Raw genomic sequence first — 14,963 nt, forward strand, 5'->3', positions numbered from 1 at the left:
CATGTCTTATATATATGTTTAATCGTGTTATCTCCTGAACGTCTCCGGTACTGTACCTGTGCTTTGGCTTTAGAAGCAACTTTTAATATCTAAAATACCGCATATGAAATAGACATAAGAAAGTTGTTGTGGTTTAGATCTTGATTGACGTAAGTCAAGTAAACTTATAATGTATATTTACATTAAGGTAAAAAATAGCATTTTGTGAAGTTTTTTTTTATTTAGCTTTCTGCTGGGATTAAGTTCTGATAATCGCGACAGGGATAACAAGCCAGCAATAACAATTTACTGACCAACCAGAAAGTTACTTTTAGTGATTAATAAAGTCCAGGACTAAGCAAACTTTCTGTATATATACACCAATAAGTGGTTAGGTTAGGTTGGTTGGAGTGATGGGACGCTGAATGAATGACCTTCCCTGACTATTGATTAATATGAAATGCTTAAGGAATTTCTTGTTTCATTTTCCTTCGTGGTCAGACATTGTCACATGATTCATGATGTTAATTTCTTCATGAATTACACACACACACATATACACATGGCAATATCTGATCATGTTAGAAAATAGGGCATGAAATTAGTTATGTGCTTTCGTATAAATTAACACATCTTCAGAAGAATATATATTACAAGTCAGTGGTGGTAATAGGCAGGAGGGAAATCAATGAGGTGAGGTGAAAAACATTTCTCAGGTTAACAAAACATAAAAGGCCAATTGCAAAGGACCCATTGACCTTTTTGAGACTCACATGTCCATGTGAGTCCCAGGATGCAGACAACAACAATGTTCAAAACGAGGAATATCAGAACGTTGAGGCAGTTTATTCTAAAGTGCAATCTATAGTTAATGGTTCTAGTTGTTCTATTGTAGAATACTGCATCGACCCTGTAGGGGTACAGGAAAACTAGACACCTAACTCCATATAGAGTTATATATGTAAATATGATAAGAAAACCGGGTGTGTAGTCACTGAATTGACCTGTGACGGCAGAGAGGCGGCCTTAATACCTGACGTCGTCCCAGTAAGCACTTCAAGGTGAATAAGCACTCATAAACATTCACAAACCCTTGGCCCAGGTACCTCGTCCCATGGAAGGTCGTGACTTCACGGCCCGTGGGGTGTCATCCTCCAGTATATAAACAGGTGGCATTCCTCACAGAACATCAGTCCGGTAAGTCATCCTCACCAAGAATGTCTCTCAAGGTACAGTGCTAACCTCTCTGGTAACGCATTTCACGTCAATACATTTATTTATTATGCATAAGTAAATTTATTTTATTAACTAAACCTTATTTTTAGAATGAGAAACATGAACATTTATACTCATTACGAAATAACTCTTTATTGAATTTTATGTAAAATGCAACCCGTTGTAAAAAAAGACCTCATGTATTGATGCAGCATTTACGAACAGAGGTAGGAACAGATAATTTCCTTATCCAACAATAAAAGTAGATTTTCAGATGAAGTAAAATATGCATATAATCTACGTAAATGTTCACTATAAACGTATTATACATATACAGAAGCTGAAAGATTATATGAAGGCTTTTGAACTAGTGTAAAACACAATAAACTACTGACAGGTTGTGTTGATGGCGGCTCTTGTGGTGGTCGCTTTGGCCCGCCCTCAGGCTCCTCCCTCATACAGTCCACCTCCAACCTACGGCGTCCCCTCTACTGAGGTCAGTATACAAGCAAGTGATCAATAACATAACATTATCATATGTGACACATGAGCCTGGCTGAGACCGTTCTGGTGAGACACGTGATGTATAGTGATGTTACTGTTATTATTACAGGCTCCTGCTCGGTACTCCTTCAGCTGGAAAGTGAAGGACGACGCTTCCGGCAACGACTTCGGCCAAGACGAGACCCGTGATGGTCCCAACACCCAGGGCTCCTACTATGTGCTGCTTCCCGACGGTCGTCTGGAGAAGGTGACCTACACTGTCAATGGCGACTCCGGCTACGTGGCCCAGGTGACCTACGAGGTCTAGGTCCAGCACACCACACCCCAGCCCTACTATGGCTAGGACAAAACCTACACCACGACGTTGAGGCCTACATTTATATTATTTATTGTAAATACGGCGTAGAAGTGATTTAAGAATTAATAAATTGTTATGCAATATTTTTGTATTAAATTCCCTGTATGAGTTTATTACACACACACACATACATACACACACACACACGCACACATTCCTTGTGTAAGGAATCATTCAGCACCTTATATAACATGTCAGACCATTCCTGGAGTATGCAGCTCTAGCCTGGCGTCCATTCCTAGTTAACACAATTCAAAATTAGAGAAGGAAGATTCAGATGTATGTCACCAGACTAGTCCCAGAACTGAGAGATATGAGCTACGATGAAAGACTAAGGGAGCTAAATCTCACGTCCTTGGAAGACATAAAAATAAGGGGAGGCATGATTACCACCTACAAAATTATCAGGGGAATTGACAGGGTGGACAAAGACAAACTATTTAGCATATGTGGAACACAAACAAACGGGCACAGGTGGAAACTTAGTATCCAAATGAGCCACAGAGACATTATAAAGATTTGTTTCAGTGTCAGAGTAGTTAACAAATGGAATGCATTAGAAAAACTATGTGGTGGAGGCTGACTTCTTACATAGTTTCAATTGTAGATTTGACAGAGCCCAACAGGCTCAAGAATCTGTACACCAGTTGATAACAGTTGAGAAGCGGGACCAAAGAGCCACAGCTCAACTCCAGCAAGCACAACTAGGTGAGTATACACACACACACATACACGTAAATATTCCTCTTTATATAGAAATACAGAATTATCTGAAGTTATGGAGAGGAATAATCTAAGACAAATTTTGTAAATGATGCAAGGAAAGAGGTTACAAATACATCTATGTTAATAGGAACTGTCGCTAGCCAGAACGAGGAGGACTTTGGGACGTTTGACTCTAGCCATTGACCATTGTGTCTTGACCGTCGATTACTGAGTTGGACATATAACAAAAAGATGCAAAATTGCAAGATAGTTTCAAATAGAGGTTAGACATCTGTATTAGGGAATTTTGTTGAGAATAAATAATAGCTGCCTCGCTTGGCCAATAAACCTGCAATTTTCTTTGTTTTTAGGTCCTGATGATTTTATGGCAATGAGATTCTCATTGAAACAAAGTCTTTGGGAACAGAAAAAGTATGACGGGAGATTTTGAAAAAAGCTGCATAGATTTTTAATATATTTCTACATTGGATCTATAATGCATCACTGGAGAGGATAGAAGGGAACTATCAGAAGAAAGCACCAAGCCATTATGACTATATAGCACTGGGAAGGGGTCAGGATAAGGATCTCGGATGGGACGAGGGGAAATAATGGTGCCCAACCACTTTGACGGTCGGAGTTGCCCAGCAGCTAGAAGACAGCTATTTTTTTTTATTATATTTATATATACAAGAGTTCTTACATTCTTGCAAAGCCACTAGCACGCATTGCGTTTCGAGCAGGTCCTTAATCCTATTTGTTTCCCCCTGGAATACAGAAAAAAACATTCTCAGGGACTCAAGATAGTTCCAGCAGGGTCCCAAAGACCCAAAGACGCCAGTTGAAACGATTCAAGGGTTTCTGATTTACGTGGCATTTCTTTCATAAAAGAACAGTCTCTTTACTAATCATTCGAGTTCATAACTTGAAAATAAGAAGTTACTTCAAGATCTTGACACTCTATAGGAACATGATAACAATTACTTGCTGACGCTCATCTCCAGTCAATGTAAATTAATGACGACGGGAATAGAATACCTTACACAACACCCGTAGAGACGAAATGGAAAAAATTCTCAAGGAGCAAAGAATAAAGCAGTTACCCCACATGGAGTTTCACCTTGGGTTCTTAAAGAATGCTCACCTGAGCTTAGCATTCCGCTTCAACTGAATTTTCAGGCGTCCCTGTGTACAGGAGTCCTAGCATATGTGTGTGGAAAAAAGGTTAACATAGTTCCAATCTATAAACGTGGCAGTAGGGAAGACCCCTTCAATTATATACCTGTATCATTGACAAGTGTAATAGTCAGAGATTTATAAAAAAATAATTAACACTAAGTGGGTAGAACACCTGGAGAAAAATTATATAACAGACTGACAGTACGGTTTTCAATCTGACAGCCACATTATGATGGTCTCGAAGTGTCACTTATATGTTTAATGGATATTCAGGTATTTTGTATATTGTTTACCTGTATTCAGGTAAACAGGTATTTTGTTTACCATTATGCACGATAAACTTAATGCAAGAAAATGTATACACAATTATTATATATTCATTTATTATTTCTTGAATCATTTCTACATGATTATTAGTTTAAATAATAAATATAATGGCCACACAATCTCGGTGAGGGTGTTGACCTAGCCATAGTAGGGCTGGGGTGTGGTGTGCTGGGCCTCGTAGGTCACCTGGGCCAAGTAGCCGGAGTCGCCGTTCACATTGTAGGTCACCTTCTCCAGACGACCGTCGGGAAGCAGCACATAGTAGGAGCCCTGGGTGTTGGGACCATCACGGGTCTCGTCTTGGCCGAAGTCGTTGCCGGAAGCGTCGTCCTTCACTTTCCAGCTGAAGGAGTACCGAGCAGGAGCCTGTAATAATAACAATAACATCACTATACATCACGTGTCTCACCAGAACGGTCTCAGCCAGGCTCATGTGTCTCACATGATAATGTTATGTTGGTATTGATCACTTGCTTCTTTTGATGACATGTAAAAAGACCAGTGGATTATACCCGCGATGGGTTATACTCACCTCAGTAGTGTGGACACCGTAGCTGGGGCGGTATGTTGGAGGTGTAGTGTAAGATGGATAGGGTGTGGTGTATGGATGATTAGTTGTGTGTGTGGTGTAGTGTGGATACGAGGGAGGTGTGGTGTTTGGGTAAGTTGGATGTGTGGTGTATGGATGATGAGTCGGATGTGTGGTGTATGGATGATAAGCTGAGGGTGTAGTGTATGGACGATAAGTTGTGGGTGTGGTGTATGGACGATAAGTTGAGGGTGTGGTGTATGGACGATAAGTTGAGGGTGTGGTGTAAGGGTGGTATGTGGGACTATGTGTGGGCGGGTGGTATGTTGGGGTTGGGTGATGGTACTGAGGGCTGGGTGATGGGTAATGGTAGGAGGGAGGAGGCTCTGGGCTGGCCAAAGCTACCACCACAACAGCCGCCAGCAACACAACCTGTCAGGTGGTTGTAATATTGTTAAAAACAATACAAATATTGTAATCACATATATCTTCTATTACATCAAATATCAAAATAAATACTGCATACAAAAACAATTTCGTTCACTGCATTTTCAACGGAGTTTAGTGCTTGTAGATGATTATTTGATGCTTGTCTTTTAACAAACATGTTAAGAGTTAAAAAGGTAGACATGACACTTCCTTCTTTCTTCTAACACTATATTTAATTAGCTTGTTGCCACATTAAAGCTATGGAAACAATGCGCAGCGTTGAGCTTCCATTGCGTGCAAAAGTCAACTCTTAAACCCTGGCTCTCCAACTTTTATGATCTTCCATAAGAGGTCTTCACTCGCATTTTAATATGCTGCTGCAAATAAAATTTCAGAAGTTGATAATTTAGTATTTAGTGATGAAACACTGGAGTCAGTCAAGAACTCTAGTCCTTAAGCTGGTTGAGTGTTATGAATCCAAAATATGTTTAAAATCACTGCAGGAGATGTTAACCTGTACCTTGAGAACCATTCTTGGTGAAGAAGACGAGTGGAACTGATGCTCTGTGAGTGATGTTACTGCCTTATATACTCCGGAGAGATGCTCTCCTTCCCCTCAGGCAATGACGTTGCGGTCTCCCAAGGGAAGATATGATGTATATATGTGCGAACTTTGATGAATATCTAAAACTACATGTCTTATATATATGTTTAATCGTGTTATCTCCTGAACGTCTCCGGTACTGTACCTGTGCTTTGGCTTTAGAAGCAACTTTTAATATCTAAAATACCGCATATGAAATAGACATAAGAAAGTTGTTGTGGTTTAGATCTTGATTGACGTAAGTCAAGTAAACTTATAATGTATATTTACATTAAGGTAAAAAATAGCATTTTGTGAAGTTTTTTTTTATTTAGCTTTCTGCTGGGATTAAGTTCTGATAATCGCGACAGGGATAACAAGCCAGCAATAACAATTTACTGACCAACCAGAAAGTTACTTTTAGTGATTAATAAAGTCCAGGACTAAGCAAACTTTCTGTATATATACACCAATAAGTGGTTAGGTTAGGTTGGTTGGAGTGATGGGACGCTGAATGAATGACCTTCCCTGACTATTGATTAATATGAAATGCTTAAGGAATTTCTTGTTTCATTTTCCTTCGTGGTCAGACATTGTCACATGATTCATGATGTTAATTTCTTCATGAATTACACACACACACATATACACATGGCAATATCTGATCATGTTGGAAAATAGGGCATGAAATTAGTTATGTGCTTTCGTATAAATTAACACATCTTCAGAAGAATATATATTACAAGTCAGTGGTGGTAATAGGCAGGAGGGAAATCAATGAGGTGAGGTGAAAAACATTTCTCAGGTTAACAAAACATAAAAGGCCAATTGCAAAGGACCCATTGACCTTTTTGAGACTCACATGTCCATGTGAGTCCCAGGATGCAGACAACAACAATGTTCAAAACGAGGAATATCAGAACGTTGAGGCAGTTTATTCTAAAGTGCAATCTATAGTTAATGGTTCTAGTTGTTCTATTGTAGAATACTGCATCGACCCTGTAGGGGTACAGGAAAACTAGACACCTAACTCCATATAGAGTTATATATGTAAATATGATAAGAAAACCGGGTGTGTAGTCACTGAATTGACCTGTGACGGCAGAGAGGCGGCCTTAATACCTGACGTCGTCCCAGTAAGCACTTCAAGGTGAATAAGCACTCATAAACATTCACAAACCCTTGGCCCAGGTACCTCGTCCCATGGAAGGTCGTGACTTCACGGCCCGTGGGGTGTCATCCTCCAGTATATAAACAGGTGGCATTCCTCACAGAACATCAGTCCGGTAAGTCATCCTCACCAAGAATGTCTCTCAAGGTACAGTGCTAACCTCTCTGGTAACGCATTTCACGTCAATACATTTATTTATTATGCATAAGTAAATTTATTTTATTAACTAAACCTTATTTTTAGAATGAGAAACATGAACATTTATACTCATTACGAAATAACTCTTTATTGAATTTTATGTAAAATGCAACCCGTTGTAAAAAAAGACCTCATGTATTGATGCAGCATTTACGAACAGAGGTAGGAACAGATAATTTCCTTATCCAACAATAAAAGTAGATTTTCAGATGAAGTAAAATATGCATATAATCTACGTAAATGTTCACTATAAACGTATTATACATATACAGAAGCTGAAAGATTATATGAAGGCTTTTGAACTAGTGTAAAACACAATAAACTACTGACAGGTTGTGTTGATGGCGGCTCTTGTGGTGGTCGCTTTGGCCCGCCCTCAGGCTCCTCCCTCATACAGTCCACCTCCAACCTACGGCGTCCCCTCTACTGAGGTCAGTATACAAGCAAGTGATCAATAACATAACATTATCATATGTGACACATGAGCCTGGCTGAGACCGTTCTGGTGAGACACGTGATGTATAGTGATGTTACTGTTATTATTACAGGCTCCTGCTCGGTACTCCTTCAGCTGGAAAGTGAAGGACGACGCTTCCGGCAACGACTTCGGCCAAGACGAGACCCGTGATGGTCCCAACACCCAGGGCTCCTACTATGTGCTGCTTCCCGACGGTCGTCTGGAGAAGGTGACCTACACTGTCAATGGCGACTCCGGCTACGTGGCCCAGGTGACCTACGAGGTCTAGGTCCAGCACACCACACCCCAGCCCTACTATGGCTAGGACAAAACCTACACCACGACGTTGAGGCCTACATTTATATTATTTATTGTAAATACGGCGTAGAAGTGATTTAAGAATTAATAAATTGTTATGCAATATTTTTGTATTAAATTCCCTGTATGAGTTTATTACACACACACACATACATACACACACACACACGCACACATTCCTTGTGTAAGGAATCATTCAGCACCTTATATAACATGTCAGACCATTCCTGGAGTATGCAGCTCTAGCCTGGCGTCCATTCCTAGTTAACACAATTCAAAATTAGAGAAGGAAGATTCAGATGTATGTCACCAGACTAGTCCCAGAACTGAGAGATATGAGCTACGATGAAAGACTAAGGGAGCTAAATCTCACGTCCTTGGAAGACATAAAAATAAGGGGAGGCATGATTACCACCTACAAAATTATCAGGGGAATTGACAGGGTGGACAAAGACAAACTATTTAGCATATGTGGAACACAAACAAACGGGCACAGGTGGAAACTTAGTATCCAAATGAGCCACAGAGACATTATAAAGATTTGTTTCAGTGTCAGAGTAGTTAACAAATGGAATGCATTAGAAAAACTATGTGGTGGAGGCTGACTTCTTACATAGTTTCAATTGTAGATTTGACAGAGCCCAACAGGCTCAAGAATCTGTACACCAGTTGATAACAGTTGAGAAGCGGGACCAAAGAGCCACAGCTCAACTCCAGCAAGCACAACTAGGTGAGTATACACACACACACATACACGTAAATATTCCTCTTTATATAGAAATACAGAATTATCTGAAGTTATGGAGAGGAATAATCTAAGACAAATTTTGTAAATGATGCAAGGAAAGAGGTTACAAATACATCTATGTTAATAGGAACTGTCGCTAGCCAGAACGAGGAGGACTTTGGGACGTTTGACTCTAGCCATTGACCATTGTGTCTTGACCGTCGATTACTGAGTTGGACATATAACAAAAAGATGCAAAATTGCAAGATAGTTTCAAATAGAGGTTAGACATCTGTATTAGGGAATTTTGTTGAGAATAAATAATAGCTGCCTCGCTTGGCCAATAAACCTGCAATTTTCTTTGTTTTTAGGTCCTGATGATTTTATGGCAATGAGATTCTCATTGAAACAAAGTCTTTGGGAACAGAAAAAGTATGACGGGAGATTTTGAAAAAAGCTGCATAGATTTTTAATATATTTCTACATTGGATCTATAATGCATCACTGGAGAGGATAGAAGGGAACTATCAGAAGAAAGCACCAAGCCATTATGACTATATAGCACTGGGAAGGGGTCAGGATAAGGATCTCGGATGGGACGAGGGGAAATAATGGTGCCCAACCACTTTGACGGTCGGAGTTGCCCAGCAGCTAGAAGACAGCTATTTTTTTTTATTATATTTATATATACAAGAGTTCTTACATTCTTGCAAAGCCACTAGCACGCATTGCGTTTCGAGCAGGTCCTTAATCCTATTTGTTTCCCCCTGGAATACAGAAAAAAACATTCTCAGGGACTCAAGATAGTTCCAGCAGGGTCCCAAAGACCCAAAGACGCCAGTTGAAACGATTCAAGGGTTTCTGATTTACGTGGCATTTCTTTCATAAAAGAACAGTCTCTTTACTAATCATTCGAGTTCATAACTTGAAAATAAGAAGTTACTTCAAGATCTTGACACTCTATAGGAACATGATAACAATTACTTGCTGACGCTCATCTCCAGTCAATGTAAATTAATGACGACGGGAATAGAATACCTTACACAACACCCGTAGAGACGAAATGGAAAAAATGCTCAAGGAGCTAAGAATAAAGCAGTTACCCCACATGGAGTTTCACCTTGGGTTCTTAAAGAATGCTCACCTGAGCTTAGCATTCCGCTTCAACTGAATTTTCAGGCGTCCCTGTGTACAGGAGTCCTAGCATATGTGTGTGGAAAAAAGGTTAACATAGTTCCAATCTACAAACGTGGCAGTTGGGAAGACCCCTTCAATTATATACCTGTATCATTGACAAGTGTAATAGTCAGAGATTATAAAAAAAAAATAATTAACACTAAGTGGGTAGAACACCTGGAGAAAAATTATATAACAGACTGACAGTACGGTTTTCTATCTAACAGCCACATTATGATGGTCTCGAAGTGTCACTTATATGTTTAATGGATATTCAGGTATTTTGTATATTGTTTACCTGTATTCAGGTAAACAGGTATTTTGTTTACCATTATGCACGATAAACTTAATGCAAGAAAATATATACACAAATATTATATATTCATTTATTATTTCTTGAATCATTTCTACATGATTATTACTTTAAATAATAAATATAATGGCCACACAATCTCAGTGAGGGTGTTGACCTAGCCATAGTAGGGCTGGGGTGTGGTGTGCTGGGCCTCGTAGGTCACCTGAGCCAAGTAGCCGGAGTCGCCGTTGACATTGTAGGTCACCTTCTCCAGACGACCGTCGGGAAGCAGCACATAGTAGGAGCCCTGGGTGTTGAGACCATCACGGGTCTCGTCTTGGCCGAAGTCGTTGCCGGAAGCGTCGTCCTTCACTTTCCAGCTGAAGGAGTACCGAGCAGGAGCCTGTAATAATAACAGTAACATCAGTATACCTCATGTGTCTCATCAGAACGGTCTCAGCCAGGCTCATGTGTCTCACATGATAATGTTGGTATTGATCACTTGCTTGTTTTGATGACTTGTAAAAAGACCAGTGGATTATACCCGCGGTGGGTTATACTCACCTCAGTAGTGTGGACGCCGTAGCTGGGGTGGTATGTTGGAGGTGTAGTGTAAGATGGATAGGGTGTGGTGTATGGATGATTAGTTGTGTGTGTGGTGTAGTGTGGATACGAGGGAGGTGTGGTGTTTGGATAAGTTGGATGTGTGGTGTATGGATGATGAGTCGGATGTGTGGTGTATGGATGATAAGTTGAGGGTGTAGTGTATGGACGATAAGTTGAGGGTGTGGTGTATGGACGATAAGTTGAGGGTGTGGTGTATGGACGATAAGTTGTGGGTGTGGTGTATGGACGATAAGTTGGATGTGTGGTGTATGGACGATAAGTTGAGGGTGTGGTGTAAGGGTGGTATGTGGGACTATGTGTGGGCGGGTGGTATGTTGGGGTTGGGTGATGGTACTGAGGGCTGGGTGATGGGTAATGGTAGGAGGGAGGAGGCTCTGGGCTGGCCAAAGCCACCACCACAGCAGCCGCCAGCAATACAACCTGTCAGGTGGTTGTAATATTGTTAAAAATAATACAAATATTGTAATCACATATATCTTCTATTACATCAAATATCAAAATAAATACTGCATACAAAAACAATTTCGTTCACTGCATTTCCAACGGAGTTTAGTGCTTGTAGATGATTATTTGATGCTTGTCTTTTAACCAACATGTTAAGAGTTAAAAAGGTAGACATGACACTTCTTTCTTCTAACACTATATTAATTAGCTTGTTGCCACATTAATGCGTTGGAAACAAGTGCGCAGCGTTGAGCTTCCATTGCGTGCACAAGTCAACTCTTAAATCCTGTCTCTCCAACTTTTATGATCTTCCATAAGATGTCTTCACTCGCATTTTAATATGCTGCTGCAAATAAATTTTCAGAAGTTGATAATTTAGTATTTAGTGATGAAACACCGGAGTCAGTCAAGAACTCTAGTCCTTAAGCTGGTTGAGTGTTATGAATCCAAAATATGTTTAAAATCACTGCAGGAGATGTTAACCTGTACCTTGAGAACCATTCTTGGTGAAGAAGACGAGTGGAACTGATGCTCTGTGAGTGATGTTACTGCCTTATATACTCCGGAGAGATGCTCTCCTTCCCCTCAGGCAATGACGTTACGGTCTCTCAAGGGAAGGATACGATGTATATATATGCGAACTTTGATGACTATCTGTTCTTTTTGTCATGCTTTTGAACAAACTTGATTATTAGGTTTACTTAGCTTACAACAGAACAGTTACACCCCCGCTCCTGTGCCAGGTAAGTCCTCTACGGGCTCACCATAGCCCGTGCTACTTGCCCCGCTCCTGTGCCAGGTAAGTCCTCTACGGGCTCACTATAGCCTGTGCTACTTGGTACTTTTGTTCCAAGTAACTAAATCTAAAAACAACAACAAATTTCAACAGAAGCGAAGAAGAAATTTAGAGAATATGAATCATCATTTGACTAATCATATGAATAATAGCAGGTTTTTTAAATTATTTTTGGCAGGTCCTCTTTATCCTCACATCCGTCTCTATCATATTCTTATCGAATTTACCCATGAAGTATTTTAACCCGTTTGCCTCAATAATGCTAGCTGACTGCCCATTCTAATCATCGACAACCAATCTTCCAATCAAATACTCCCTTATATCCCTCCTATTCTTAACATGTGGAAACAATGACACATGTTGATGTGTGAATATTACCAAGTTCAGCATTAACCAGATGACAACAATGGCATCCTCCTTGTCTGGAAGTGTTCTGGGAAGAATGTCATCACTCACAGCACCATCTTGAGTAAGGTGTATTGAAAGTGTCAATGAGAGGAAGGTGTCCACACAGATTGTCATACATGCATGACAATTTTGCTCTAATGCATCCAGATGGAGCTCAATCAGAAAAGGATATTATTTGCTCCACTTCAATAGCAAGAAAGTGAAAGTTAATATCAAAATAATCCCATAGCAAGATTATTTATAATGTTCAGCTCTGATGGACGAAATAATGTAATTTGAGTATACATGGTATAACGAAATCTTGGAAAGTGCGCGTACTCCTACATTAACACAACATGCAACATGCAACACAATTTACAGTGTGTTGCATGTCTCGGACGTTGCTTTCACGAGACCAGCAGGTTCGTCAAACATTGCAGAACAGCGGCCAACAATATCACTTTTTGCCTTTTAATCCTTAGATCATGGTGCAGTTGGTCGCCCCTGTAGCGCAGTCCACAAGACTGTCGACTAGTCCAGGGTATGATTCCCACGCAGGCAGAAATAATTTGAGACGTTTTCTTTCACTTGATGCCTCTATTCACCTAGCAGTATATAAGTATATGTTAGATAATTGTTGTGGGTTGCTTCTTGGTGAATGTCAGGCCTGAATTAGAGGGGCTTCAGGATGCCCAAGACCCTCCCTGACCCGAACAATGGGAAACCATTTGCCTTACAAGATTGTGCATTGCCTGCTACCCAACGCTTGGAATGCACCTACGGCTCCCTGAGGAGGCTGAAACATCACATGCCGGTAATACGTTTCATTTCATTTTTTATTAAAATCAATATTTCTACTTTAACTGAGGAATAGGTAGAGGTAAATCACATCTAACGGAACCTGCCTAAAATGATCAAACAGATATGCTGCGGTAATTGCTAATCTTTATCTTTAGTCTAATAAGGATTAAACCTCTTTATTTTTACACCTGTTATGTCCCAGTAAGTTTAGAAAACATAGAAGTCAATACTATTATTTATTGTTTATTAAGCTGGATATTTAAATAACTGAGATTCTACGACAAGTAAGCGATATTTTGGAAATTTTATATCTCAATGAGCCCACATGTCATACAAGAGCAGTTGGGGCAGGACCAGCTGCTCATGTATGGTCAGCTATGGACCATGATCAGCTGTGGCCAGGATCAGCTATAGTCCAGGACCAGCTGAAGACCAAGATCAGCTTTGTTTAGAATCGGATGTATACCAGGATCAGCTATGACCCGTATCAGCTGTGGACCAGAATCAACTATAGTCCAGGATCAGCTGTTGGCCTAGATCAGGTGTGAGTAACGATCAGCTGTGAGTGAGGAACAGCTGTGAACCAGAATCAGATGTAAAGCAGAATTAGTTGTGGAAAATGGCCAGTTGTTGACTATTGTCTTGGAGGAAATAGTTTCTCCCAGCTAGAGTACACGAGTGAAGGTTTCATGTACCCAGGTGGAGGCTGCCAACCACTAAGTTATACATATTAGAAAATACTCTCGTCACTTGACGCTCTGAACGCCACCACATATGACCATAGCAGAACACATATAATGGAATCTAGATATATATAAAACAAAAAATGGCATTAACTGTACTGACAATTACTTTGTTAAATGCTAGTTTGACTCTCTGGTAGTTTTGTACACAGTCGGATATAGGGCCATGGCTGCATTTATATTTTATTTGTTAGCTTGAAGCTAATGTGGTTGTGTTGCCTTGTCAGACTCTCGCTTAATGTTCTACATAATTGCGAATCCTATTTATGCACTTAAAGTGGCGAATAAAGTTGGTGATTGATCGAGGCTGCTTTTCGTTTTGTCACAATGAGAACTTGAATTGAAATTGAAATTGAAATAAGTTTATTGAGGTATAAATACACTGACAAGGGGGATGAGGTAGCTCAAGCTATTCTCACCTCGTTCAGTACATCGTGTTCATACATATATAAACACATAACAGACAATAAACATATTACCGAACATTCTGAGTGATAAACATGTACATTTCTTGTCACAATGAGAAGACATCAATAATGGTGTTATCTCCTGAACGTCACCGGTGCTGTACCTGAGCTTTGGTTTTAGAACAACTTTTAATATCTAAAATACCGCATATGACATTGGCCTGGGAAAGTTGTTGTGGTTGAGATCTTGACTGACGTAAGTCAACATATAATGTATATTTACATTGCAGGAAAAAATAGCTTTTTTGTGAAGTAGTTTTTTATTTAGCTTGCTGCTAGGATTAAGGTCTAATAATCGCGATAGGGATAACAAGCCAGCAATAACAATTTACTGACCAACCAGAAAGTTACTTTTAGTGATTGATATAGTCCAGGACTAAGCAAACTCTCTGTATATATACACCAGTAAGTAGTTAGGTTAGGTTGGTTGGAGTGATGGGACGCTGAAGGAATGACCTTCCCTGACTCCTGGTATTGATTAATATAAAATAATTAAGGAATTTCCTGTTTCAATTCCTTCGTGGTCAGATATTATCACATGATTAATG

The 14,963-nt window shown here is 39.9% G+C and overlaps 4 protein-coding genes across 4 annotated transcripts; 2 read left to right on the forward strand and 2 right to left on the reverse strand.

The window, feature by feature from the left end:
- The first annotated feature begins 1,179 nt into the window (after window positions 1-1,179).
- Window positions 1,180-2,139, forward strand: LOC138354029 (cuticle protein 21-like). The gene is made up of 3 exons (XM_069307741.1): window positions 1,180-1,208; window positions 1,592-1,690; window positions 1,808-2,139. Exons 1-3 carry the CDS (start codon window positions 1,197-1,199, stop codon window positions 2,003-2,005), a joined length of 309 nt encoding a protein of 102 aa, XP_069163842.1. The 5' UTR covers window positions 1,180-1,196; the 3' UTR covers window positions 2,006-2,139.
- A 2,164-nt stretch (window positions 2,140-4,303) lies between these two features.
- LOC138354030 (uncharacterized) lies at window positions 4,304-5,780 on the reverse strand. The gene is made up of 3 exons (XM_069307742.1): window positions 5,746-5,780; window positions 4,800-5,228; window positions 4,304-4,633 (listed from the first exon to the last, which is right to left on the reverse strand). Exons 1-3 carry the CDS (start codon window positions 5,755-5,757, stop codon window positions 4,406-4,408), a joined length of 669 nt encoding a protein of 222 aa, XP_069163843.1. The 5' UTR covers window positions 5,758-5,780; the 3' UTR covers window positions 4,304-4,405.
- Window positions 5,781-7,097: 1,317 nt separating this feature from the next.
- LOC138354031 (cuticle protein 21-like) lies at window positions 7,098-8,057 on the forward strand. Its single transcript, XM_069307744.1, has 3 exons — window positions 7,098-7,126; window positions 7,510-7,608; window positions 7,726-8,057. Exons 1-3 carry the CDS (start codon window positions 7,115-7,117, stop codon window positions 7,921-7,923), a joined length of 309 nt encoding a protein of 102 aa, XP_069163845.1. The 5' UTR covers window positions 7,098-7,114; the 3' UTR covers window positions 7,924-8,057.
- A 2,166-nt stretch (window positions 8,058-10,223) lies between these two features.
- Window positions 10,224-11,740, reverse strand: LOC123774355 (uncharacterized). Its single transcript, XM_045768528.2, has 3 exons — window positions 11,711-11,740; window positions 10,715-11,197; window positions 10,224-10,553 (listed from the first exon to the last, which is right to left on the reverse strand). The coding sequence occupies exons 1-3, from the start codon at window positions 11,720-11,722 to the stop codon at window positions 10,326-10,328; spliced, it is 723 nt and encodes a 240-aa protein (XP_045624484.1). The 5' UTR covers window positions 11,723-11,740; the 3' UTR covers window positions 10,224-10,325.
- Between the last annotated feature and the right edge of the window lie 3,223 nt (window positions 11,741-14,963).

Source organism: Procambarus clarkii, chromosome 61 (assembly GCF_040958095.1).
Source record: "Procambarus clarkii isolate CNS0578487 chromosome 61, FALCON_Pclarkii_2.0, whole genome shotgun sequence".
Lineage (NCBI taxonomy): Eukaryota > Metazoa > Arthropoda > Malacostraca > Decapoda > Cambaridae > Procambarus > Procambarus clarkii.

Bases quoted from the DNA above. Each gene is read 5' to 3' on its own strand.
- LOC138354029 (XM_069307741.1), top strand. The intron at 1,691-1,807 runs GTCAGTATACAA...TTATTATTACAG, and splicing joins ACGGCGTCCCCTCTACTGAG to GCTCCTGCTCGGTACTCCTT.
- LOC138354030 (XM_069307742.1), bottom strand. The intron at 4,634-4,799 runs GTGAGTATAACC...TTATTATTACAG, and splicing joins ACGGTGTCCACACTACTGAG to GCTCCTGCTCGGTACTCCTT.
- LOC138354031 (XM_069307744.1), top strand. The intron at 7,609-7,725 runs GTCAGTATACAA...TTATTATTACAG, and splicing joins ACGGCGTCCCCTCTACTGAG to GCTCCTGCTCGGTACTCCTT.
- LOC123774355 (XM_045768528.2), bottom strand. The intron at 10,554-10,714 runs GTGAGTATAACC...TTATTATTACAG, and splicing joins ACGGCGTCCACACTACTGAG to GCTCCTGCTCGGTACTCCTT.